The sequence below is a fragment of the Lutjanus erythropterus genome, chromosome 2, assembly GCF_056507025.1.
Source record: "Lutjanus erythropterus isolate fLutEry1 chromosome 2, fLutEry1.hap2, whole genome shotgun sequence".
NCBI lineage: Eukaryota > Metazoa > Chordata > Actinopteri > Lutjaniformes > Lutjanidae > Lutjanus > Lutjanus erythropterus.
The window spans coordinates 47,088,015-47,115,681 of NC_139318.1; the positions used below are offsets into that span (position 1 = coordinate 47,088,015).

General features: G+C 39.5%; 1 protein-coding gene across 9 annotated transcripts in view; it reads right to left on the reverse strand.

The window, feature by feature from the left end:
* The window catches only part of LOC146332346 (protein NLRC3-like), a 36,720-nt gene that overhangs the window by 6,538 nt on the left and 2,515 nt on the right, over window positions 1–27,667 (reverse strand). Inside the window, exons 4-11 of one of the 9 annotated variants that reach the window (XR_014772265.1) lie at window positions 26,030–26,265; window positions 22,581–24,366; window positions 21,726–21,899; window positions 20,843–21,016; window positions 19,900–20,073; window positions 18,523–18,696; window positions 18,087–18,260; window positions 16,126–16,302 (exon numbers count right to left, since the gene is read on the reverse strand). Coding sequence is in view for 7 of the 9 variants with exons in the window: in XM_084741857.1 (XP_084597983.1) it covers window positions 179–407; window positions 18,523–18,696; window positions 19,900–20,073; window positions 20,843–21,016; window positions 21,726–21,899; window positions 22,581–24,366; window positions 26,030–26,265 (2,947 nt within the window). In the remaining 2 variants the exon portion in view is untranslated. Of the gene's footprint in view, window positions 1–163; window positions 408–1,355; window positions 1,543–4,041; window positions 5,834–16,006; window positions 16,303–17,650; window positions 18,261–18,522; window positions 18,697–19,899; window positions 20,074–20,842; window positions 21,017–21,725; window positions 21,900–22,580; window positions 24,367–26,029; window positions 26,266–27,667 lie in introns of those variants that run through there. The other 8 variants (XR_014772264.1, XM_084741857.1, XM_084741876.1 and 5 more) reach the window with 8 other exon arrangements.

Sequence of the window (27,667 nt, forward strand, 5' to 3'; positions counted from 1 at the left end):
CTTTAGAAAACAATATTCCTGTTTGAGATCATCCAACATAAATTTTATATAACATTATCAGTAGACATTTTCTACAGAAGTTTTTTGTGAGACTAAGTTTAGTTAGTGAGAAATGAAAATATCAACTATAAGAGATTCACAATTTATGGATGTAAGTTATGTATGAATATAATTAGAATCAGCTGTAAATTAAACATGAAAGATGTTCAATATTAACAGAAAGTTGAACTGACCTCAGAGTCTCCAGTCTACAGAGTGGACTCTCCAGAAAATCACACAGCAGCTTCACTGCTGATTCCTGCAGATTGTTGTGACTCAGCTCCAGCTCTCTCAGATGGGAGGGGTTGGACTTCAGAGCTGAGGCCAGAGAAGCACAGCTGATCTCTGACAAACTGCACCAACTCAATCTGAATAAAGAATAAAAGATGCAGATTTATTAATAATAAATCAGATTTTGTCTGATCTTCAATCACTTTTCTGTAAAATCATTAGTGAGTTTATCATTGTGTCAGCCTTCTACAGACATCATCCACATGTCATCACAACATTCATACACCTGTTCATGTCAACACACATTAATCACATGCTGCTGATCTCTGTTACACAATTGCAAAACAAAAACAATGCAACAGTCATTTTAGAAAATAAAACAATAAAATACATTGTATAATGTAATATTGTGGTAATGATCATCACAGTTCAGTATGTTGTTTTTTTTTATTTTGATATTCAATATATTGTAGCGTCGCTACTGTCAGTGTTCTCCTACATGTTATCTGATGAGCAGTGTACAGAAGTGTCAAAATAATAATTGCACTCTTAAAATGTATGTAACTGGAAGTGCTTGTAATGTTATAATCTATTATATTGAGTGAGCAAAGAACTTCTGTTTAGGACAGTGGTTGTAAAGTTTAACAGTAACACGGTGCCCTGAGTGTAACTGAACACATACAATACCAGTATATACCATTATATCTACCAGTATATACCAGTATATTTGTGACAAGCTTTTTATTAGTCGGTCTTTCAACATTACACAGAACAAGGACGGCACATAAATAATTGAAGGGTGCTGATAGCTCTGATTCTTACTTACTGATGCTTTGCTTCAGTGTGTTTTACATTACATGGTTGTAATATAAAAAAATAAAAATTTAATCAGCCAGTTTAACACATGTCCCAGAACAGATACCAACTGTTCAGCCATTTGAACTAACCAACTTTAAAAAACTGGTTTTGAGATGTGTGTTCAGGGTTTGGAATAGAGTCAATCTAACCCGAAGAAAACAAGTTAATCAAAAGATGAAACCTAAGTTTAACTGTGATAAATGTGAGGTGTACAGACCAAAACACAGTCAGTGAACAGACCTCAGAGTCTCCAGTCTACACTTTGGACTCTCCAGTCCAGCTGACAACAGCTTCACTTGAGAATCCTGGAGTTTTTTGGAGTCCAGCTGCAGCTCTCTTAGATGGGAGGGGTTGGACTTCAGAGCTGAGGCCACAACTTCACACTGAGTCTCTGAGAGTCGACAGTCAGACAGTCTGTGATTACAGATAATAGAAAATTTAAATACAATTAAATCAGATAATTATATTAAAAACATTTGACAAGAAAATGTCATGTAAAGGTATTATAATTTACTCCTAAAATCAAGTTTCAGTTCAACTGATATTACTGTTTCACAAGGAACAACTACAAAGGGTGTTCCAGTGTGCAGATCTCTGCCACGTAACAGAATGTGCTGTTAGATGCAACCAGTGCAGATTTGCGAGGATTTTAGTAAGTTTTTGTTGTGGTATAAGGCCCTATCTTACACTAGCACAAAGCCATTGTGCTGGTGGTGCAGGTGGATTTGCTATCTTACACCAGCACATGCGCCATTTTTGCCACGTCTGCAAGATAGCAAATACACAGGTGTGTGTGTCTTGCACTTAGCTGAGTCATGCACACACATCTCCACAATCAAAAAACACCTTTCATTAATGTTAAACGGAGAGTGCATGTGTGTGTAAAATTATTCTCACTAATAAGAAATCTGGAATTATTATTTATAATTATCAAGCCTAATAAATCTCAACAGACCTGCAAAGAGCTCACAGCACGAGATCACAGCTGTCAGATCGTCTTGAACAGATCAGTCACATGACAGCTGGAGCAGCTGGAGTGTTTGTGTCTGTGTATTTATTGTGATCCAGATAGACAAAGACTGAACAATAATGCTCTTATATCCTTATATGTGACCACGAGATGAGTATATATGTGTATGTGTTCTTCTGTCAGAGCCTGATGCTGGGTGGAGAAGCTGTGTGTAATTTTGCACATGGGTTGAAGCTGCACCTCAGTCTGGTTCAGGAGAGTGTTCGGTCAGATTGAGGTGCAGCTTCATGCAGACTCTCCTCCGTTCCTCATTCATCTCGACCCTCCTGCCCGCTGGCTCCTTCTGCAGGAGCTTCAGCCAGTGAGCTACATAATAATGATTATCCTGATAATGAATTATAAAATGTAACATAATTTCAAGATGCTTTAGTGAAAAACATAACGAGCCAAATATCTGCATGACATTTGCGGTTCATGTATTGTATTACTTTTTGTAGGCATTCATGTAAAATAAACTATTTACACATGAAGCTGCCTTGGAGACGTCCTGCTGTCTCCATTTATTGTGCGCTGTCAGGCTTTCACGTCTCTAACCAGGAGATCTGTCTCCTCTCTTGAGAATCTTTTCTGTCATGCTGCCAACACTTGTTCTCCTGACACACCTGCTTCTTAAGGGTGATGAGAGCCGACTTTGTGATTGGTTTATTGCATGCTTGGCCTAAACTTGCCTGTGATTAATCAAGGTACTTGGGCACAGCTGATAGGTGTATCCCGCTGCGCGCTGCTGGTGCAAGGGGCGACTGGACAGGATACCCCTGCACCCCTGGCATGAGCAGGCAAAGTTGGATTTGAGCACACCTTGAATGAATTAAATCCACTGTGCATCGTGCTTTCCACTGGCATTTTAGATTAGCATAAGATAAGTGTTTAAGTGTATATGAGGATACAGACTAATGTATGAATGTGAAAAATTATTGGTGGCACCGGTGATTGATTCTGTTGTGACACCTGGTTTGGCGCAATGAATTCACTAAAATCTGACTGTAATGCTGTTCATCAGAACTTTCAGTACAACCTCTTAATCCTGAGGTTATTTTGCTGTATTTGTATTAAGTCTCTGTTACACAAAGGAAGAGAATTAGAAGGTGAACAATACATTGTCAATAAACTTTCTTGGAAAAACATGAACTAGGTTATCTCAACTGTTGAAGGTGAACAATTCAGCCAAACAAATACACCCCTCCATTCAGTGCTCCTTCAGAAACTCCGCCTCTCAAATTCACAAGCACACTTTGCCAAAGAAACGACAGCAACAACTGAGCAATATGGTTGAATCCAGTACATCTGCAGCCCGAAGTTACCGGTACCCTGAATGAGGGAAAGCAATATTTTACCACTAAGAAAGTGTGGAGAGAATCAGGGCAGAGCTGAGGCAGAGTCAACAGACAGCTAAGAGCCAGAGAGTTGTGGGGAGAATGAACCAAGGACAGACTTAATGCCGATTTTTAAAATTTTTGTGATTCAAACGCAATATTTATCTTCACTCCTGTTTCTAAACCTGTCTGCAGAAGCAACCCACGGAGGAGTCACAGATCTGTTTAGCAGCGAGAAGAGAGCTCTAAGTTTGTCTAAGTCTGCAGCACCAACATATGAACTGACCTCCCTCCACTGTTTAGAGCAAACTAGTTAGTCTTTCTGTCCATGTTGACTGCTTACCACAGGAGTCATTTATTTGTGAATGTACAGAGAGTAGGGGAAACAGAAGTGAGACAGGAGGAACGAAACAGGAAAAAACACTTTCACAAAGAACCTCATTGACAAACACACAGCCAGGGAAGAACACGATGCCCCACTTTTAAACGCTAGTAGACCTTTAAGATAATAGCTTCAGGTGGGTTGTTAGCTTTACATTGCTTTATAATGTTGATCACATCTAGACTTACACAGCCTTTCTGCAATTCCTCACAGCTGGTATCAGTCTCTGTCGTCCCTCCTCTGTTGTCTTGTACTTCTTCAGGTCAAACTCATCCAGAACCTCCTCTGACATCTGCAGCATGTAGGCCAGAGCTGAGCAGTGGATCGCAGAGAGTTTCTTCTTTGATCTGTTCTCTGACTTCAGAAACTCTTGGATCTCCTGATGTACTGAGAGGTCATTCATCTCCATCAGACAGTGGAAGATGTTGATGCTTCTGTCAGGAGAGATATCATACCTCTTCTTCTTCTTTAGGTTGTTGATGACTCTCTCGATGATTTCTGGACTGTTGTCTGTCTGACCCAGCAGACCTCCTAAGAGTCTCTGGTTGGACTCCAGAGAGAGGCCATGAAGGAAGCGGGCAAACAGGTCCAGGTGACCATTTTTACGCCTCAGACATTTGTCCATGGCTCTGCTCAGGAAGTCCTCCAGTGTTGAATCAGTGTGTCCCCCCCCCAAGAAAGCCTCCAGTACCTCTGTCTCTTTGTTGTTGTAACAGTGGAACATGTAGACTGCAGCCAGAAACTCCTGAACGCTCAGATGAACAAAGCAGTAGACTGTTTTCTGGAAGATCACACTCTCTCTTTTGAAGATCTCTGTACAAACTCCTGAGTACACTGAGGTCTCTGTGACGTCCAGACCACATCGCTCCAGGTCTTCTTGGTAGAACATGATGTTTCCTTCCTTCAGCTGTTCAAACGCCAGCCTCCCCAGCTTCAGAAGAACTTCCCTGTTAGCCTCCATCAGCTCCTGTGGACTTGTCTCATGTCCCTCATTGTACTTCTTCTTCTTCTTCTTTGTCTGAACCATTATGAAGTGTGAGTACAGGTCAGTCAGGGTCTTGGGCAGCTCTCCTCTCTGCTCTGTAGTCAACATGTCCTCCAGAACTGTAGCAGTGATCCAGCAGAAGACTGGGATTCGACACATGATGTGGAGACTCCTGGATGTCTTGATGTGTGAGATGATTCTGCTGGACAGATCTTCATCACTGAACCTCCTCCTGAAGTACTCCTCCTTCTGGGCGTCAGTGAAGCCTCGTACTTCTGTTACCCTGTCAACACATGAAGGAGGGATCTGATTGGCTGCTGCAGGTCGAGAAGTTATCCAGATGAGAGCTGAGGGAAGCAGATTCCCCTTGATGAGGTTTGTCAGCAGCACGTTGACTGATGACTTCTGTGTGACATCAGACACAACCTGACTGTTGTTGAAATCCAGTGAAAATTTGCTTTCATCCAGGCCATCAAAGATGAACACAAGTTTACAGACAGCCAGCTTCTCTGCTGTGACCTTCTGTAATGTTGGATGGAAAACATGGAGCAGACTCAGAAGACTGTACTGCTCATCTTTGATCAAGTTCAGCTCCCTGAATGAAAGCAGAACCACCAGACTGACATCTTGGTTTTCCAAACCCTCTGCCCAGTCCAGAGTGAACTTCTGCACTGAGAAGGTTTTTCCAACACCAGCGACGCCGTTGGTCAGAACGACTCTGATGTGTCTCTGTTGGTCAGGTAAGACTTTAAAGATGTCCTGGCACTTGATTGGAGTGTCATGGAGGGTCTCCACCTTGGAAGCTGTCTCCAGCTGTCTCACCTCATGTTGGGTATTAACCTCTTCACTCTGTCCCTCTGTGATGTAGAGCTCAGTGTAGATCCTGTTGAGGAGGGTTTCACTTCCTGTTTCATCAGTTCCTTCAGTCACATGTTCACATCTCCTCCTCAGACTGATCTTATGTTCATCTGAAACCTCCTGCAGACCATCATCCACTGAAAAAGAGAAAAAGGTGTGACATTTGAGAAAATTTGAACATATGGTAATAAATATATAGAAAGAAGTAAGGTTTATAAAGTCCACCTGAAACCATAAGTAGTGTTAGCGTGTAGTAAAAACTGAAAACTGTAGCTTACAAGCTGAGGTAGTAAAGTAAGAGGACCATGTTAAACATCTAGACTGTACAACTCAGGCTGTCTGAGGGGGAGGGTTATAAAAATATAAAGATCACCATCTCCATGTGGTGGGGCACCAGCACTATTTAATCATTTAAAGGCCAAATAATTTTCTAGCATCTAAGGTAGCCTATATGGCACTGCATTGTGTTTCTCCACTGGAGGGGCAACCTAAAAGGCATTAATCAGGGGCATCAAAGGCACTTCTGCATTATTTTTTTAACAGGGGCCACCCCCTTGAATCCACCACTAATGTTAATATCAGCAGGACAGGTTTTAAACTGTTCAATGTGCTGAGACTGATGAGCCAAGTTATCTACTGCAGCATCCAAACTGCTGTCAGCAGGGCACTTTTCCCCAGTGGATGTTTGTTTTGTCACTTGTTCAACAAGTCGATCTGCAGAATACGATGTTTGTAAGTTAGAGAAGGAGACATGAGCAGCAAATGTAGGCTGCTGTTTAAAGCCTTTGGCTCATGTTGTGTTTCAGGCATCTGTCTGGCTGTGAATCAGTGTGACTGTGAGTTTAATAGTTCTCCATCTTAATCTTTGCAGATGGAGAACAAACATCATTCAGATTGATTAATGCGAAGACAAAACTCCCACCAGTCTGTGATGCCAGGGGTCAGTACACCTTTGTCCCATTTCCTTTACCTTCTATAGGTTTGGAACAGTATGTGGTTTCTACAATACACTGACACACCACTGCAACTCTTTTCAGGGTGCCCCTATAGCTGAGTTGGTAGAGCATGTGCCCCATGTGTTGAGGCTGTCAATTCTCAGCAGCAGCTGCTGGTTCAATTGCTGCCTGCCATTTTGCTGCGTGTCATCCCCCCCCCCCCCTCTCTACCCCCTTTCCTGTCATGTCTTTAGCTGTCCTATCGCAATAAAGGCAAAAAAGCCCCAACAAATCATCTTAAAAAAAAAAAAAAGTGTTTTCAGACATGAAGACATCAACAGACAGATGTGCAGTCTTACTTTGTTCAGTGCTGCTCTGACTGTCTGTCTGCAGTCCAGGTCTTGTTCTGGATCTTTTTCCACACTGGGGACAGGAGGAGTCTCCTGATGAACCAGACTGGTCCCAGTATGAGGTGATACACTGTCTGCAGAACCAGTGTCCACAGCTGGTAGAGACTGGATCCTTCAGGACGTCCTGACACAAAACACAGCAGGACGGCTGCTCCTCCACAGAAACACGACTCCTCTTCATCTCTCTGTGAAGACATTTCTTTATAATTAAAATCATTTGTTGATTAATGTTGAAAAATATCACAGAGACAGAACACGGTACAGAGGCTCAGATGTTCAGAGAACAGTAAAAAAGTTGTTTGAATTCAGCATTTAGTCCATAATGAAAATGATTGTTCATTTTGTCTTCTTTCTTTTTACATTATAACATTCAGTGTCTGTACTTTATTATCAGTAGAACTCAGCACTTTCTGCAGCCTCTTCACAGTAAACTTCTTCCATTAAAGAGAGACGATTATGTCCTTAATTATATTAGAGTCACTTTGGGCAGATTAGCTTAAGTCAGTTTTGTTGGAACTGATTAAAAGTTAAAAGTGTCCTAAAATCAGTGTTAATTTCATAACATTTTTCACTGACAAAAAAAGTCGTAACTAAATAAAAAGTCATTTATGTTGATAAAAACTTTGACAAGCTTTGAATAAAACCAAGACAAAAAAAATACAGTACTGATCAACCCTACAAGTCAACTAGTATTCACTTACTGCAGGTCTCAAACTGTACCAGAATGGACAAATTCCACAAATTTAAATGGTCTAGTTACTCAGATGAAGCAGACAAACACAGCCTATTCTCCAATCTATGATCTAATACCTCACTACTGTCAGGAGGCACAAGTTTGCTTTTCATCATACAGCTGTAGGATATTATAAACTGTACCTTGTATATTTATTTATTTATTAACTACTGTAACATCACTTGGTGAACATGTGTATCCAACACCATCTGTGTTCTTCCATCAAATCCTACTGTCTAAACCAGAGGCAAAACAAATGTAGCTTACACTCATTATACACATTACACATACATTAATATGCCCTCTGGTGGTCGGAGGTATTAATAACTCTTATAAAATAATACAGCTATGTACAGCTAAGTCTTTTTAAACTAATTACTTTTCTAGCCACACCAGGACTGTATCATCTATTCTAGGGCTGGTCAATATAATGATATCATATTGTATTTTGATTTGACACTAGATATCATGATAGATTTTGGATATCGTTAGATCGTGATATGTCAGAAGTGTTGTCTTTTCCTAGTTTTAAAGGTGACATTACAGGTAAATGATGTCATTTGAGAATTTACCAGACTGTTCCAGCTGATCTATTATTTGCCTTTACTCACTTAGGCATTATATCCACATAATTGATGATTATTTATAAAATAATCTCACATTTTTTGAAAGCACCAATTGTCATCCCTGTAATATTGTTGCAAAACAATATAACAAGCTTTTTTTTTATCCCCTCAGCCACTTCCACCCTCTGGAGCACACAACATATCTTCAGTCACAACTTACATGATCAATAATTATTGATATCGACTGATATGAAACTTCATTATCGCTGTATCGCCCAGGCCTAATCTATTCATTGTGACCATAATGTAACGTTTCTTCAAAGCAGTGTTGATCACAATATTCTCCATATTTGTTTGTATGATGCATTTTGACTTTCTGTTTATTAACGTGTGATAACTATGTTGAGTTTTAGTGGAGCCAAAATTCATCCATAGCAGAATCTAGTTAACTTGACTTCCCCTATTTACCACTTGCCCTCTAGAACTTGGGGGAACATCTTCAGATCCTGTCCCTCTCCTGCAGCCTCATGACGCCTCATTCATAAAACTGTGCATAGGATTCACCTTCAAAAGGTGGCACACACACAAAACACACAAAGTGCTTGCGTAGAAAAATATCCTGATTTATAAAACAGGGTGTAAGCATGTCCTACACCTGTTTCCCTTTATGACATGCAGTCAAGTTGACATGTGCTGCACCTTTTGCGAACCTCATTTAACATACAATCATTGCATATAAATGATCATTTAAACGCCCCAAATTCATTCTAATCCATAGTGACTGCATGAAGATGATTGGTGCAGTCAGCAACAGAAGGGCTAAAACCAGAATCTTCACACAGTGTGAAATCAAAGACTTTGTTGAGGTTAAGACAAGAAAAAAAAAGTTTAGTGAACACAGCGGACATTACAGACACCAGAAAGGCTCCGAGTGGCAGCATGTGGTGGACGCTGTGAATGCTGCTGCCTCATGAGGTCAGACTGTCGCAGAAATGAAAGAAAAACAAAGGCAGCGATCTGACATAAAGGTAGAAACCAAAAAGCACAGAGCCGTAGGCTGAGTGTTGTCACTACAATCTGTTTCTGAAAGCATTTCAATCAGAAGAAGATGATGCAGTAACAATATTGATCCACTTCTGATCAACACTGCTTAGTTTGACACCCTGATTTGATTTTTAAGAGTCTCTGTTGGAAACACTGGACACACGAATTATGTTTTAGAAAGTGACAATGTGTTGTCAAAGATCTGGGTCGGTTTACAGACAAAAAAAAGAAAAAGAACAGAATATTGATCATAATTTGATCAGCACTGTGTAGTTTGACAGTCTGGTCAGTTTTATGAGCAGTGTGAGTTCAGACAACACTTTTTCCCCCCAACTTTATTGAAAAAACAAAGCATGCATTTGTTTTCGTCTGAGGTGCTCGTTCTCTACAGCGACTCATAAGATAAATGTTGTATATATCACCTTTATGATATTGAATAGTTGCAAATATTTACTGTAACTTCAATGTCAGGGCGTACATATATCAATATTTAAGTCAATTTCAAGTGTTAATTTTAAAATTGAGGTTTTCTTTAGCTACTGAAATACCATCAGTATTTTGTGGTTATAAAACACAGACTAAGATCAATCTCAGTTTGACACAACATCTACACTAATAGTTCTGTATGATGAAAATTCATTTATTAATTAATTTATTATGTCTTCAAACCATCATCTTCCATCAGGTCAGTTTACAGTAAAAACAGTCTCTTACTTTGTGTCTGAGGGTCCAGGTTCATTATGGAAGTATATAGGTTCTTCCATGGACCAGTCACTCTTCAGAGACAGACAGCTGGACACTGGAGACTCTGCTCTCTGTCTGTTGGACTGAACTCTGCAAACACAAAGATGTTTTCATGTGTATCACATCAATCCTTGATAAATTATGACAAAGACATTTAGGAAGCTGAACACACAAACTCCTGCTACTGTTGATGATCAAGAGGTTGAAAAGTTTGTCTCTTCGATTAGATTACAGCTTTTCTTGGTGACTGACAGCTGGAACAGATACTAAGAGGAAAGTGGGAACATGGATTTCTACTTGTCTATATCAAAAAAGTTTTACTTAAGTTAGCAATGACATTTTAGTGGAATATTTTATTATACAAGCGAAAAAACAATAAAACAACAAAAATACATGTCATTGGCAGAGGTAAGTGAAAGCGAGTTGTATAAATGAGTTAGTATCAGTTCTCTTACTTTGAGTCTGAGAGTTCAGGTTCATTACTGAAGAACAGAAGATCATTTTTGGACTGATCTCTCTTCATAGACAGACGTCTGGACACTGGAGACTCTGCTCTGTCCTTCTCTTCCTCCACACTCATCTTCTGTTCTGAAGTCAGTCTGAGAGATAAAACAGTAACACTGACTGAGAGCTCAGAACACAAGAATCAGGAAACAAGTTTGTTCAAGAGTCACACACAAGACTGAGAGGACATTTACAGTAAATCAGTCAGAGGAGTCCTCAAACTGATCAAATTTATAACACAATCTGTTTATGAGCATCTTTCTTGACATGAACAGACTGAATTAAAAACAACAACATATGACATATTATCTTGTCTCACATTATTACATTACACCTTACATTTTCTCATCTTCATGTTTAAATCACATTAAAGACAAAATAACTAAAGTGTTTTATTTTTCTGTGATGTTTTCTTGTACAGAGTTACAGGGAACTAAAACATTGTTGACCATCAGCTCCTTCATATTCGTCAGGATGTGGAACTTTCTGCAGGACAGGAGACCCTCGGACGTTCAGCTCAGGAGCCTCTCACGTCTTCATCCTGTCACCCAACTCTTGTGAGTTTACAAAAACCTTTTCAGTGATTCATCACTTCATCTATAACAGTCTGCTGTGGCAGCTCAGACACTAGACACTGTGTATTACCTTTACACACAAAACTATCAATACGTGTGTCAAAAACACGACTTACACACTCTGATCTATATCCATTAAATACAACAAATACAGACGTCTGTTTCCTTTAAGCTCATTACATGTGATGGAGAGTAACTAAATACATTTACTCAAGTACAGTTTTGAGGTACTTTTACATTACTCTACTCTAGTATTGCAATTTCATGATACTTTCTTCTTCTACTCCACCACATTTCAGAGGAGTATTGTACCTTTACTCCACTACATTTATTTGAAAGCTTCAGTTACTAGTTACTTTGAAGATTCACATATTAATACAAAATCTAATCAACAAATAAATTCTATTTTATTCTGTTATTATAGATGAAGCACCCTGCCAGTATATAGTAAGTAAAATTATCTCCATCTTTACCGTCAGCTGCAGCCTTAAAGTGATGAACACATGAATGCATCAATAATTAGAATCCAATAATATATTATATGTTAGTCTGAAATAGGCCATTCTGCAGAATGTTTACTTTTACTTTTTACTACATTTTGCTGATACTTTTATGTCTGAAGCTTGGAAAAAATGGTAACTAGACTGAATATTACACCCATAATATATGAAATAAGTTTATTTGAAGTTTGTCAGACAGTTTGGTTCAGATACTTCACTAAAATGAGAATACAGAACCCACAACTTAGTATATTTATGATTTTTGGACATAATTTAGTCCATGTTGTCAATATATTTTAGCTTTATTTAGTTCAGAGGCATAGTGGAATTATATTATACAAAACACAAACACATTATACAAACACAACATCACCAAATAAAGAAAAAAATAAAATAAAACATGGTCCTGGCAGAGGTAATTGAAAATGCGTTACATCAACAGTTTGGGTCACACACTGTTGATGTGACGCATTTTCAATTAAAACTGAAAGTAACACATTATCTCTCTCTGCGCGCGCACACACACACACACACACACACACACACACACACACACACACACACACAGTATACAGTCTAATAAAACCAGCTCTCCATCTGGTCACCTGGTTTTCTTTATAACAGTGTTTGTTTTCTTGGGTTACAGAAGGTTTAATGTGTTTTATTCAGAAAATTACAACAGTAAAATAATAAAAAGTTGTATTCACACTCACCGTGCCACAGTCTACTGTTGACCTCCTTCTTCTCTGTCCTTTTGACTCCTAATGGTCCCCCTCCTCCTCTTACAGTTGAGTTCATGTATGTGAGTGTGTGTCTGTTCACAGAGATAAGAACATGATGGGTCCTATCTTACAGCACATCTGCTGGTTTTGCCGCGTCTGCAGGACGGAGGAGATCAGACGTGAGGCAGCTGAACGGGACCTGGGTGTCTCTGACGGAGTTAATCTGCAAATTAAGTGATAAAAACAGAATCACTGTAGGGACCATTTTGGGTTTAAACTGTGTGACATTCAGTCTATACTACAAAATACAAATACTAAGCACTTCAGTACCACTTTTTAAACACATGGACATGTTGAAGAAGAGAAAACTCATTTATTAAAATAATCACCTAATCTTGGGTTTTATGCACAGGTGTTTAAATGTGTCAGCATGTTTCATGGTTTTACAGCTACAATCTTTAGATGAAATGTACGTCATATTGTATTAATTCTGAAAAAACAACTTACCCTCTGACTCTAAGATGGAGATGAAAAGTTTAATTCTTGATTGATCTCTTAACTTCTGTGTGTGTGTGATTTCACTCGGGCCTGCAGTCTCATTCCTTATATGGGCATCAGTGAGGTGTTTTCCTGTGCTTCATCAGAACAGGAACACAGATACAAACAATTCTGAGGTTCAAGAAGACCTCCAATGCCGAAATGCTCACTGCCCTGAACCCACTTGTGATATTCAGAGGAATATTGAGTGTATTGAGTGTTTTACAGTCAAACTACGCCACCTGTTGGGAGTGCAGATACACTGTTAGTCAGTGAGATGGAGCACACACTGTCCAGAGAAGCCTCAGTTAAAGGACCAGTGTGTAATAATTACAGGAATTTATGTACATAAATGAGATATATTATATATAAGTATGTTATTTATTATTATCAATCAACGTAAACTCATAATCTATATGTTCCCGTTATTTTAGAAATAAATAACGGGAATTAGCCATTTATAGTTACATACTGTCGGGTCGACTTACGGAGATCATCATCCTGCGCCGTCTACGGCAGCGCAGAGCGGACAAACTGCACTAACAGTGAGTCTTGGGAAGCCCATGGCGACCTTACGTAGACGCGGCAGCATAAACATGGAAGTAGACGGGGAGGATAGACGCGGGTGATTGCTGGCAGACCATTTAGTGTTGTGAACCTTGACTGGCACAGTTTTGACAAATGGAGGATCATACATACACTGTACCAGAAAGTAAACACAAGCATGACAGGAAACGGCAAAAACACGAATCAACATCGGCATAGCGTTTACACGATGGAAATCACTGATGGAGGACAAACGTTTTCACAGTGACGCCGAGGTTGCCCGTTTTCTGCTGGACAGGTAATTCATGCTACACACATAATTGTAGTTTGTTGTGAGATAGCTTTCGCTCGCCATTTTGTCCGCTGACAGCCACCGTACTCCTGGTGAGAGAGGGTCGGTGTCGGGGTAAATCCTCTTAGTTGCAATCTAAGGTTTGAACGCTAGATGCCACTGGAAATCACACACTTCTCCTTTAATAAAGCCAAGTTGCTGTTCAGTATGTCGTGGTCCGACTGATGCATAATTACACCACTTATCTGGTCATTCAGTCTTTTTGCAAAACTTAAAACACATTTTAACTCGCTGAAACATTTTGCACATTTTCCTAAAGTCCCAACATGACAAGTTGACCAAAAAGGTTTTTAGTCTGAATCTTCACTGTAGATCTTCAGCTTGGAGCCACGTTCACACACACACTGTCTGAACTGTGTGTGTGTGGTGTGACGGTGTGCAAACAGCATGTTGGGACTTTAAGAGACTTGGATTACACCAGACGAGCAGTATGGAGGCTTTTTATGTTTTTTTCCAGTTGTTTTTTTGGGTTTGAAAACTGGTCACCATTTACTTCTATTGTTTGGGAGATTCTGCAGCTCTGTATTCTTGTGAAACTCCAACAGAGTTCTGTGGACAGACAAAATAAACCCGACACCTAATCGGCATGAAGGTGAGTACATAATGACTGATTTTTCATTTTTGGCTGAACTATCCCTTTAAACACATGCAGCAGAAGTCAACTGTCATCATTCACACTCAACGATTGTTCACACTTGTTTGTAGTAACTAGAATTGGTTTTGTTTACTCACTAAAATTGGAACTTGACATGAAATCACTGAATCTTCAAACCAAGCCTGCAACACTGCAGCACATTTCTTTCCGTAAACTCAGTGTTCAATTTCTGTGTCAATCACACTTTTTTGCAAAACACTGCACACATTTCTCTGCAGAGGCACAACTTTAAAAATTATAGTAAAATCTCTTGTGTTCCTTCTGAAAGCAACAACACTCACTACACCAAGTTCACTGTAATTCACCAACTGGCCACACCCTCCTCACGGGGCAACGCGACCAGCTGACTACAGTAAAATACACGTGAGTGGTTCAACATCAACCAGCTGAAGCCTCTATACCAGACGGAAATGTTTAATTTCAGTTAATTAATTTAGCAACATTTTGAAACACAAGTGCATCACAGTGCAAAATGTGTTTTAGTGAGTAAAAATATGTTTAGAGTTTTGTCAGAAGAGTGAATTATTTAGGTCTCTGAACATTTTTGTTCAGAGAATGAGGTTTAGTGTTTCAGTAAAACCTGTAATGAGCAGCGTGTTAACAGCAGAGGGACTCATCACATCTGCTCACAGCTGCTCAGGTTCATGCTGATGTGTTCAACAGGAGTCATGAACACCGTGCTGCCTTCAGGTGACTGTCGGAAATGTAAGACATACAAATTGGAAACCTTTAAAGCAAAATGTTTCTTATTGTGAGAAAAATAAAAATCTGTAGAGCTTCAGATGGAAAATATAAGCTTTATTTTTTAAGAATCTGAAAACTGATTACATTGTTTACTCTCTGTATTGTTTATGTTGCAGAGACCAGTGTCGTTTTTCTGCAATAATAGTGTCATGTAATGAAATCAAATATTACAAACAGAACAAACACATACATGTACATAATATTGCACTCATAATGACATGAGATATCAACAGACATTTTCAGAGGAAAGTGCTCAAGCACAGAAATGGGCAGTCCTTAGATAATTATTTAAAAAAAATAAAGTTATACATAATAGAACATCTTTTAGTTATTCACATAGATATAAATAGTGTTTATTTCAATACAAAAAAGATTTCTACAGAAGTATTGATTAACAGACGATGGTCTCTAGTGTTCACTGTTTCTACATTTATCACAGGAGCAGGAAGAAATAAAGAAATTAATGTCACACTGTGCTTCAGAGGAAAAACAAATAACCAAAATCAACATTTTTTAAACAAAATTAAAAGAGCTGATTAAATAATCCAACAAATCTACCGTCCAAACTACAAAGTAGACCTGAGTCCAGTTCATGTCTCCTCCTCTCCACATTCTTCTTCTTCTTCTTCCCACTGTCTCTCGATTTTCTTCTCCCCTCCTCTGACATTTTTCTGCATCAAGTAGTTTTATTTTCAATACTCTGAGTGCAATTTCCTGATTATAATAACTATTTTTACTTTTACCACTAACAGAGTATTCTTAGTGTGGTATTAATACTTTTACTTCAGTAAAGGATGTGAATATTTCCTCCACCGCAGCTCAGATCCATCATGAACACAGCTGCTGCTCTCTCTCCTTCTACCTCTCATACATTCATTCACCAAGTGAACATCAGTTATAATGATTTACACAAACGTGGCTCAGTCAGAGCTTCTCACACACAAACTGCTGCTTCAGCCTCTCTGGATCATCAGGACTCAGCTGATCCTCTCAACACCAAATCCTTCATCATCACTCTGACAGAGGCCTCGGCTTCCACCTGATGAGAGAAGAAGACAGACAACAGAAGTCATAAATCAGTGTTTACAGCATCAGTGCTGAGGGTAACGTGCTACACAGATTACTTTTTTGTTGGAACAAGTAACACAGTGTGTTAGTTTTGCAGTTTAGTTACAATTTTAAATAAACAATCCTAATTACTGTGACAGTTTTACTGTATTTTGTTTTCCGTCTGTTAAACGTACTGAACCCTGAAGTTGTGTCACTGCTTTCGTGCAGCAAACAGCCTTCAGGTGGAAGTTCATATCTGAGCATCTGACCTGCTAAAGGGGTTCACAAACTTTTCCATACCATGGTCCTTCAAACAGCATTAGCTTATGACATCTGATTTTTACTCTTGAAAATATGTTTTAAAAGATTTTGCATCTGAGAACTTGAATATTGTCAACTCCTTCAGACACATATAAAGTCTTAGTATTATTATATAAAACAAAAGTTTTTTGTTGAACTAAAAACAAGACTATCTAATTAGCTCTATAATCAGTAATGTTGCCGACTTACAGTTTCTGTTGATAATGTAATTTGTCTTTGTGCTAAACAACATATAATATCATTTATAACATAAAACAGACATTAGCTGAGAAAATGAGGAAATACTATAAAAAATATATAAAGAAACTTAACTTAAGTACAAACATAATAGCATTAAATACACTTTAAGCACAAAAAAATAAACATACTCTTCAGTTTTTAAAGTAATCATAATAATGATAATGCCCATTATAGAATCATATGTATTATGTGACTGGATTATAATCAGTGATGCATTAATGTGTGTGTGTTTTCTTTTCTTTTCTTTTATTTTATCTTGAGGATGAATTGTGGACAGTTTTTCACAACTGCTTAAACACTAAACCTCATTCTCTGAAACAAATTCTCAGTGGTCAGAGCTCATTTTTGGAATCAAACACTCTTTTGGCCAAACTTTAAACACTGTTCAGGTACTTAGACTGAATGTTTTGCTAAACCTTAAACATATTCTCAGTCACCAAACACATTTCACACCGTGATACACTTGTGCTGCAAAATTAAAAAATTAAAAAAGTAAAAAATATTTAACAGTTTAAAAAGAACAAGAAAATATTTTTGTGAGGTACAGAAATGAGGAGGGGAAATGTAAATCACGTTAATGGTGATCTTTTTTGTTTCTTTTTTATTTTTTACAGTCTGGATTGAGGAGTGTTAGAACTAGACAAGAATGTTAATTCTTCCTGCTCCATTTTACACATGAAATGTTAATTTCTGTTTCCTATGGAAAGTCTGTTGAACATTAGTTATTTATTGGTTATATTTTAATACTACAACTATAATTCTACTTTTGAAGTATTACATTATATATTTACAAATATGTAAATATGGAGATGTTAAAGCCCTGCATCTTCATCCACAGACTATAACAGCAATAAGAGTCAAGAGTCAATGATTTGCAGGCTTTTGTCAGACTGAGCTTAAAGAGAGAGAAAAACTGTCTGAGATCAAGTTTGATGAATGAGAGCCACTGTCTCTGTTTGTCTTGTAATGCTGTCAGCTGTAATTCAGCTTTATTTTCTGCAGATACAAACACAACAACAACAACCACTTTCTTCATATCAACTGAAACACAGGATCACAAGAAGCTTCTGGCTCATCTGATTGGCTGATTGTTCTCTCACTCTCTGTCTTTCTTTCACTGAGGAAATCAGGAAGTACTGGATCTTTAATACAAACTCTGTTTAGTACAAAACTGCTGAAACCAGCTCAGACTGACTTGAATTCTCTACTGACCTCAGAGTCTCCAGTCTGCAGTGTGGACTCTTCACAAGATCACACAGCGGCTTCACTGCTGAATACAGCAGATTACTTCCTCTCAGCTCCAGCTCTCTCAGATGGGAGGGGTTGGACTTCAGAGCTGAGGCCAGAGAAGCACAGCTGATCTCTGACAAACTACAGTAGCTCAATCTGAATAAAGAAATAAAAACATACAAATTTAGAAAATAATATATTCCTGTTTGAGATCATTCAACATAAATTTTCTTTAGCAAATATTAGTGGACATTTTCTACAGAAGTTTTTTGTGAGAATAAATTTAGTTAATGAAAAATGAAAATATGAAGTATAAGAAATTTACAATTTATGGATGGAAGTTATGTATGAATATAATTAGAATCAGCTGCTAATTAAACATGAAAGATGTTCAATATTAACAGAAAGTTGAACTGACCCCAGAGTCTCCAGTCTACAGTTTGGACTCTCCAGAAAATCACACAGCAGCTTCACTCCTGAATCCTGCAGCTCGTTGTAGCTCAGCTCCAGTTCTCTCAGGTGGGAGGGGTTGGACTTCAGAGCTGAGGCCAGAGAAGCACAGCTGATCTCTGACAATCTGCAGCCCCACAATCTGAATAAAGAATAAAAGATGTAACCTAAGAAGACAATGGATCTCATGCAAGAACATTTTCATATTGTTGTCTTAAATTTGTCTGACTTTTTCAGTATGGAGGGCTCGTATGAACTCGTCACATCAGATTCAACAAATGCTTCTAACTTCAGAAAATCGTGTAAATGATCCACCTGTGTATATTTGAGTGCACGTGCATGAGACTTGTAAATTAGCATAGTTAGTGCCCCAATAATACCATATAAGGCTACGCTTCCTGCTCCATATGTCACAAAGTATTCATTCATGAACATGGCATCAAAGAGAAAAAAAGAACTTCACGTGTTTGGAGTTTGATGTTCTGCTATCAGGGATCCATAAAGAAAAATCTGTCATTTTAACAAAGTCAGCAGTAGAATTAAAAAAGACCTGCTAAAGCAAAGAAACAGGAAAAGCAAGTGCTGTTAATGACGTGTTACCAGAGGGTCAGACTGTCACTGAAATAAAGAAGAAACGTCTCAATATGAAAATGACTTCAGAGAAAAAAAAAAAGGCTTGCCACAGCCACAGTAAGGGGCGACTGGTGAGTGCAGCAAGAGGAGAGGGTTAAGGGAAGTTTTCATGATGGAGACAGAGGACAGAATAAATGAGGATGTTCAGATACACGGCCAATACACCTGACAGCAGGTAATAATAGATCAGTGAATGAATGATTATAGGCTTTATATGTAAATTTATAATTATAATTTGAATGTAGTCAAGCAGGATAATATCAACATAATTATTAAGTGTAATTTATTTTTCAAACTCAAAATGTCTCCAAACTAATGAAATAAACAGTCATTTGTGAAAAACTTGGGTTTGTATACCAGCAGACTGACTGCACATGACTCTACAACAGGTCTGGACAACAACATCTATCTATGTCTCTATCTATTATCATTATTTATTAAACAATACGATGTGGAATTTGAGATGAAAAACAAATGTGTAAGTGGTTCAGAGTGAATTATCCAGTGTAGACTTTTCTTGTTAAATGAAGATTTTAAATGTGTAGCTCAACACTGCTCTGCCAGAGTCAAAAGACTAAACCACTGAAAAAGAAAATAGACTTCAGCATTAAGACGCTCAGTGTGGATCAGTATAATATCAGTCTGCAGTTTAGTGTCACCTCAACTTTCACATCATATTAATCTTAGCACAGAACTTAAGATAATGTCTGACCTCAGAGTCTCCAGTCTACAGTGTGGACTCTCCAGAAAATCACACAGCAGCATTATTCTTGAATCCTGCAGATTGTTGTAGCTCAGTTCCAGCTCTCTCAGATGGGAGGGGTTGGACTTCAAAGCTGAGACCAGAGAAGCACAGCTGATCTCTGACAAACTGCAGAGACACAACCTGAATAAAGAATAAATGATGTAACTAGGAATGTTTTTTGATTGATTGATAATTCAGTGTTTAATAGTCGAGTCTGAGCTAAAGGTTTAAGAATGTAAACTCAAAACACCTAAATCCAACAACGTGCAGGTAAAAACATTAAAAATAAAATGTAAAAAAGAGCTGTCATTAAGTTTAATGACAATACAACACTAACAGTGATGGAAACAGAGAAGAGTGATAGAAACACAGAACAGCATGACGTGCTGTCAGACACCTCATCCAGGTACACATGCAGAGTCAGGGCTGGTGACACTTGTTTGCTTATTGTTTGTGTTTGTTTTTGTCACTGACAGGCTCAGATTGTTATTTTTAGTGACTGGCAACATTATGGAAAGGATCACAACAGTGAGAGACCTTATTTTAAAGAATAATATATTTTATTTAAGCAGAAACAGCTGTTTAATTGCTCACACCAAATAACCAGACTCCTTTTGTATCATCGTCAGGTTCTTTCAAACTTTACAAAAACTAAATAAAACTCACCAAAAATGTCTTGCTTCATCTTTCCACTGTACTTATATAGTATATGTGCAAAGCTGCTCTAATGGAGTCCCAGAATGAAAATATAGACCTGGAAATGAACCTTCATTCATTAACTCAACCTTTATTTTAACTCAGAAATACACTGAGGTAGAGACCTTCACAAGATCAGTGTAGGTCATGATAGATAGAACATGATACTCAGTGTTTATTAATCTCAGCACAGAACTAAAGAATAATGTCTGACCTCAGAGTCTCCAGTCTACAGTGTGGACTCTCCAGAAATTCACACAGCTGCTTCACTCCTGAATCCTGCAGCTTGTTGTTACTCAGCTCCAGCTCTCTCAGATGGGAGGGGTTGGACTTCAGAGCTGAGGCCAGAGAAGCACAGCTGATCTCTGACAGACTGCAGAAACTCAACCTGAATAAAGAATAAAAGATGCAGATTTATTAATTTATAAATCAGATTTCCTCTTATCTTCAGTGAGCTTTTCTGTTAAATTATTAGTGACTTTGCTCTCTACAGACATCATCCAGATGTCATCACAACATTCATACGCCTGTTCATGTCGACACTGATTAATCACATGCTGCTGATCTCAATCAAGTCTGTCATAATTAAGAAATCAGACATGTTGGATTAAAAAAAACATTTTTTTCTATAGAATTTCAAAATGGCCTTTCAGTCTCTTTAACACTTGTCCCTGCTGCTCTTATTTCAAGCCACAGATTTAGACTTCGCTGACACAGCTGACTGACTGTGAGCTTCATCCTAAATCAACTTAATAACTTTATTAAATGTAGACTGAGCAAAGTGAAATTATGTTTGTCTAATCTTAATCTAATCTAGTACCTATATTTCATTTTCTGAGAAGAAGCAAAGATGCCTAGAGCTTTCTTACAAGTGTTAGTCCCTTTTGATAATAGATTAAATTTAAAGCGATACCATCTCTTCAGCCATTTGAAGTGACTAACTTTAAAAAACTGGTTTTGAGATGTGTGCTCAAGATGTATGGAATGTGTATGATGTGTAGAGTTAATCTAACAAACAGAAAACAAATGCATCAAAATACAAGTTAAAATCTAGTAAATGTGAGGTGTGCAGAACGAAACACAGTCCGTGAGCAGACCTCAGAGTCTCCAGTCTACAGTTTGGACTCTTAAGTCCAGCTGACAGCAGCTTCACTTGAGAATCTTGGAGTTTGTTGGAGTCCAGCTGCAGCTCTCTCAGATGGGAGGGGTTGGACTTCAGAGCTGAGGCCACAACTTCACACTGAGTCTCTGAGAGTCGACAATCAGACAGTCTGTGATTACAGATAATAGAACATTTTAAATACAATAAAATCAGAATAAAATCAGAGAGTTAGATTATACATATTTGCCAAGTGAATGCCATAACGTGTCATGATGTATTCCTGGGGTGCCCCTATAGCTCAGTTGGTAGAGCATGCGCCTCATGTACTGAGGCTATCAGTTCTCTGCAATGGCTGCCGGTTTGACTCCCACCTGTGACCCATTTGCTGCATGTTATCGACTCTCTCTCTACCCCCTTTCCTGTCATGTCTTCAGCTATCCTATCAAATAAAGGCAAAAAGCCCAAAAGATAATCCAATAAATAAATAATAAAACTCAGAGTTCAAAGTTTCAAACTTTTGGGTTTCAGAAGACATATTTATCTTCACTCCTGCTTCTCATTCTGTCTGCAGTAGCAACCAACATACGAGCTGACCTCTGCTGTTTACAATAAAGTAATTAGTGTCTCTGTCCATGTTGGCAGCTGACCACAGGGGAAGGAATTAAATAGAAAGAACTATTTCTCTGGTGAGTGCTGTCAGAGGCTCACAAACAACCTCACTGACAAACACATACAGCTGGAGAAGACTGGCACACCCCATCTTTGAACACTAGTACAGCTTTACTATAATAGCTTTAGGTGGGATGGTAGCTTTATGTTGCTTTATAATGTTGATCACATCTGGACTTACACAGCCTTTCTGCAGTTCCTCACAGCTGGTATCAGTCTCAGTTGCCCCTCCAATGATGTCTTGTACTTCTTCAGGTCAAACTCATCCAGAACCTCCTCTGACATCTGCAGCATGTAGGCCAGAGCTGAGCAGTGGATCGCAGAGAGTTCCTTCTCTGATCTGTTCTCTGACTTCAGGAACTCTTGGATCTCCTGATGTACTGAGAGGTCATTCATCTCCATCAGACAGTGGAAGATGTTGATGCTTCTGTCAGGAGAGATATCATAACTGTTCTTCAACTTCAGGTTGTTGATGACTTTCTGGATGATTTCTGGACTGTTGTCTGTCTGACCCAGCAGACCTCCTAAGAGTCTCTGGTTGGACTCCAGAGAGAGGCCATGAAGGAAGCGGACAAACAGGTCCAGGTGACCATTTTTACGCCTCAGGCATTTGTCCATGGCTCTGCTCAGGAAGTCCTCCAGTGTTGAATCAGTGTGTTCCCCCCCCAAGAAACCCTCCACTACATCTGTGTTCCTGTTGGTGTAACAGTGGAACATGTAGACTGCAGCCAGAAACTCCTGAACGCTCAGATGAACAAAGCAGTAGACTGTTTTCTGGAAGATCACACTCTCTCTTTTGAAGATCTCTGTACAAACTCCTGAGTACACTGAGGTCTCTGTGACATCCAGACCACATCGCTCCAGGTCTTCTTGGTAGAACATGATGTTTCCTTCCACCAGCTGTTCAAACGCCAGCCTCCCCAGCTTCAGAAGAACTTCCCTGTCAGCCTCCATCAGCTCCTGTGGACTTGTCTCATGTCCCTCATCATACTTCTTCTTCTTCCTCTTTGTCTGAACCATTATGAAGTGTGAGTACAGGTCAGTCAGGGTCTTGGGCAGCTCTCCTCTCTGCTCTGTAGTCAACATGTCCTCCAGAACTGTAGCAGTGATCCAGCAGAAGACTGGGATTCGACACATGATGTGGAGACTCTTGGATGTCTTGATGTGTGAGATGATTCTGCTGGACAGATCTTCATCACTGAACCTCCTCCTGAAGTACTCCTCCTTCTGGTCATCAGTGAAGCCTCGTACTTCTGTTACCCTGTCAACACATGAAGGAGGGATCTGATTGGCTGCTGCAGGTCGAGAAGTTATCCAGATGAGAGCTGAGGGAAGCAGATTCCCCTCGATGAGGTTTGTCAGCAGCACGTTGACTGATGACTTCTGTGTGACATCAGACACAACCTGACTGTTGTTGAAATCCAGTGAAAGTCTGCTTTCATCCAGGCCGTCAAAGATGAACAGAAGTTTACAGTCAGCCAGCTTCTCTGCTGTGACCTTCTGTAATGTTGGATGGAAAACATGGAGCAGACTGAGAAGACTGTACTGCTCATCTTTGATCAAGTTCAGCTCCCTGAATGAAAGCAGAACCACCAGACTGACATCTTGGTTTTCCAAACCCTCTGCCCAGTCCAGAGTGAACTTCTGCACTGAGAAGGTTTTTCCAACACCAGCGACGCCGTTGGTCAGAACGACTCTGATGTGTTTCTGTTGGTCAGGTAAGACTTTAAAGATGTTATGGCATTTGATTAGAGTCTCAAGGAGGGTCTCCTTCTTGGAAGCTGTCTCCAGCTGTCTCACCTCATGTTGGGTATTAACCTCTTCACTCTGTCCCTCTGTGATGTAGAGCTCAGTGTAGATCCTGTTGAGGAGGGTTCCACTTCCTGTTTCATCAGTTCCCTCAGTCACATGTTCACATCTCCTCCTCAGACTGATCTTATGTTCATCTAAAACCTCCTGCAGATCTACTAAAAAAGAGAAAAAAGTGTGTGCATAGCAGCATTAAATCAAAAGGGTTTCAGTTTAAGTCTCTACAAACGTGTGCCTGCTGAAGCACTTTGGGTTCTCTTTTTGTCAGTATGTCATGGTTTTCATTGACCAATCTGCAATCTGATAGTCTAATGCTACAAAAATGCAGATGAAAGGCTTAGATATTAATTCAAATTGTACTCAGCACTCAGCTAGACAAGATTAGTTAGTAGAGTGCAGATCCCTGCCAGGAAACGGATGATGAAGCACTTACTGCAATGTCACCACAACTGTCAAATGCAAACAGCAGATATTTGTTCCACAAACATTATACACATACATTATCCCGAACTGAAACAAGATTTCAGACTGAAGCAGTTGTTGATCACTTGCAGGTCCTAGCAGCCAGTTAAAGTTTTTTTTGCCTAGTACTGTTCTAACTTTCAGGACTAGCATCTGCAAAGACAAGAAAGTCTGCGTTGCCAGGTGTCAACACACCCACGTCACCACCTTTGCCTGAGTAGCGCTGCAATGGTATGAGATTTAGTACAATATTCTGTAATACTGTGATACGGGTATACCACTGCACACCTAGCCTGCTGCATGGCTTGCAGGCCCACAGGGAAGCAGCTCCATGTAGATCTTTCAGGCTGTGTCTGGCTGAGCCCCATGGGTCAAGGCCAAACCACCAGACATTTGCCAGCAAGTTTCCCTCTCAGATCTGGCTCCGGTGGAGCCCTGATTTCCCTGTTGCAGATGAGGAACTGCAGCTCAGGGTCTTATTCACAAGTGAAGGCATAACAGAGTGCAAGATGGACAGATGGATAGGAGTGGCATTGGCACTAATGCAGGCATAGAGAGAGGAGCTCAAACATCTGGAGGGAATTCATAGTAGAGCTGCTACTCCTTTGCATTGAAAGGAGTTAGTTGAGGTGGTTCAAGCATCTGATCAGGATGCTTCCTCTTGGATTTTTTCTGGGCATGTCTAATTGGAAACACCGAGGTAGACCCAGAACACGCTGGGGGGATTATATATCTTATCTAGCCTGGGAACACCTCAGGAACACCTCCTCCCCAGGAGGAGCTGGAAAATGTTGCTGGAGAATGGAACATCTGGACTATCTAGCTTAGCCTACTGCCACTATGACCCACTCCAGAATAAGTGGAAGATGGATAGATGGATGGATGGTAATTAAGTGGTTTTTGGGTCCTTGGGTATATTTTCAAGTCTGTGCTTTTATTCTACAGATGCTGGTCCTGAGAGTAGAAGCAAGACTTGCCAAAAAAACATCTTAACCTGCTGCTAGGACCCGCAAGTGATCAACAACTGCTTCAGTGTTGTTAGAAATCTTGTTTCAGCTAGGGATAATGTATCTGGAAGTTATGTTAATATTGGTGGATGGATGGATGGATGGATGGATGATGCAAAGACAGGGGCCCTATTAAAGAGTACACATTTTGGGGGCTATTTTTCTCTCAGAACACATGACAAATGATACAGAGCAGATTTATATGCTGTAGCAGACAAAAACATAAAGTTTCAGGTTCTTAAAATGTGATGATATTTACAGTGATCTTAAATGTTGAGCTGTACGACACAACAAATACATTAAGCGGTGTTTTCATACATGAAGACATCAACAGACAGATGTGCAGTCTTACTTTGTTCAGTGCTTCTCTGACTGGCTGTCTGCAGTCCAGGTCTTGTTCTGGATGGTTTTCCACACTGAGGACAGGAGGAGTCTCCTGATGAACCAGACTGGTCCCAGTATGAGGTGATGCACTGTCTGCAGAACCAGTGTCCACAGCTGGTAGAGACTGGATCCTTCAGGACGTCCTGACACAAAACGCAGCAGGACGGCTGCTCCTCCTCAGAAACATGACTCCTCTTCCTCTCTCTGTGAAGACATTTCTTTATAATTAAAATGATACAATAATAATGGTCTTTGCTGTTTTACAGTCACTTTGGGCAGATTAGCTTGAGATAGCTAAGTTTGAATAGATGCCTGTGTCCTGTGGTAGAACATCAGTCTAACACAGATGGGATGTAACAGTGGTGTCACAGGTTCAAGTCCAGACAGTTGGCATTTTTGTCAGTCCCTTTAAGTTTCCTGTCACTATCTACTATCGAGGGGCAGACTGGGACATGAGAGCAGTTAGTCTGACACAGCAGACATGTGAACAAAAAGTGGTCCATGGCAAGTTTGCCTCGATACCCTAAATTTACCTGACAGTACAACACAAGCCAAAATATCAATGTGGTAGTATCACAAATTCAGAGGACAGAACCACTTTATTTCTTAAGAAGGAAACATTTGCATAAATGTGTTCTGCAAAACTGACTGATGTGCAACTCTACTCTCATTATTGGCTCTGCCTCTGATTGGCTACTACTTGTTGCCTTTGTTGACTGGGTTGGTTAGATTTAAGGCATGAGAAGTGATTGTACTGGGTTAGAGTAAAATTATGAGGCTAAGACAGTCAGGCAAAGTAGGTTGGGCCATGACTTTCTCCTTCTAGGATAAAAACGTGGTAACAGTGGGACCATGTGCAGTGCCTGATAAACGTCTTATTTCAAGATCAAACTGCACATTTTAGAGTCCAGGGCACACCTGTGCAGTAATCCCGCTGTTTAATCAGCATCTTTACCTGCCGCACCTGTGAGGTGGGCGGATTATTTTGGTCAAGGAGAAGTGCTCACTAATACAGATTTTAACAAATTTGGGAACAAAATTTGAGAGGAATAAACCTTTTCTGGGCACAGAAAAACTTTCTCTTTTCCTCTTTTACTTCAATTTAGCATGAAAAATGAGAGCAAAAACAAAAGTTCTGTATTTATATTTTTGTTGAGTGTATTTCAGTCAGCGGTTTCCAGGCAGTCAGTCTAGGGCGTCTGTCTCAGTTCAGACTGTCCAAAAGCCCTTGAATACTACTACTATGTTTGGTCCACCAGTCAACTATCAAATTAAGTCATACATGTAATTCAAATATTCTAAAAAAGTGCAGTCATCCAAATCTACATTTGACCAATTTCTACCCCTTTTCTGTCTTCAAATACCTTTCAGGCCTGGTCACATGTACACAATTGCGAGGCAGTAGCCATTGGCTGCCGAGACAAACTTCTTTGGTTAAGGCTGTGACTCCGTCCCCTCAAAGTTCACCAGAGTTGAACTTTGAGAGGGCGGATCCAAATTGCTGCCAATAAAAGTCTATTCTTGATCTTCAGGAGCAATATATGCTGGAGAGATTCTGAGCTCAAAGCTCCATTTACTGATGATTCAAAGCTTTCTACTGCAAGCT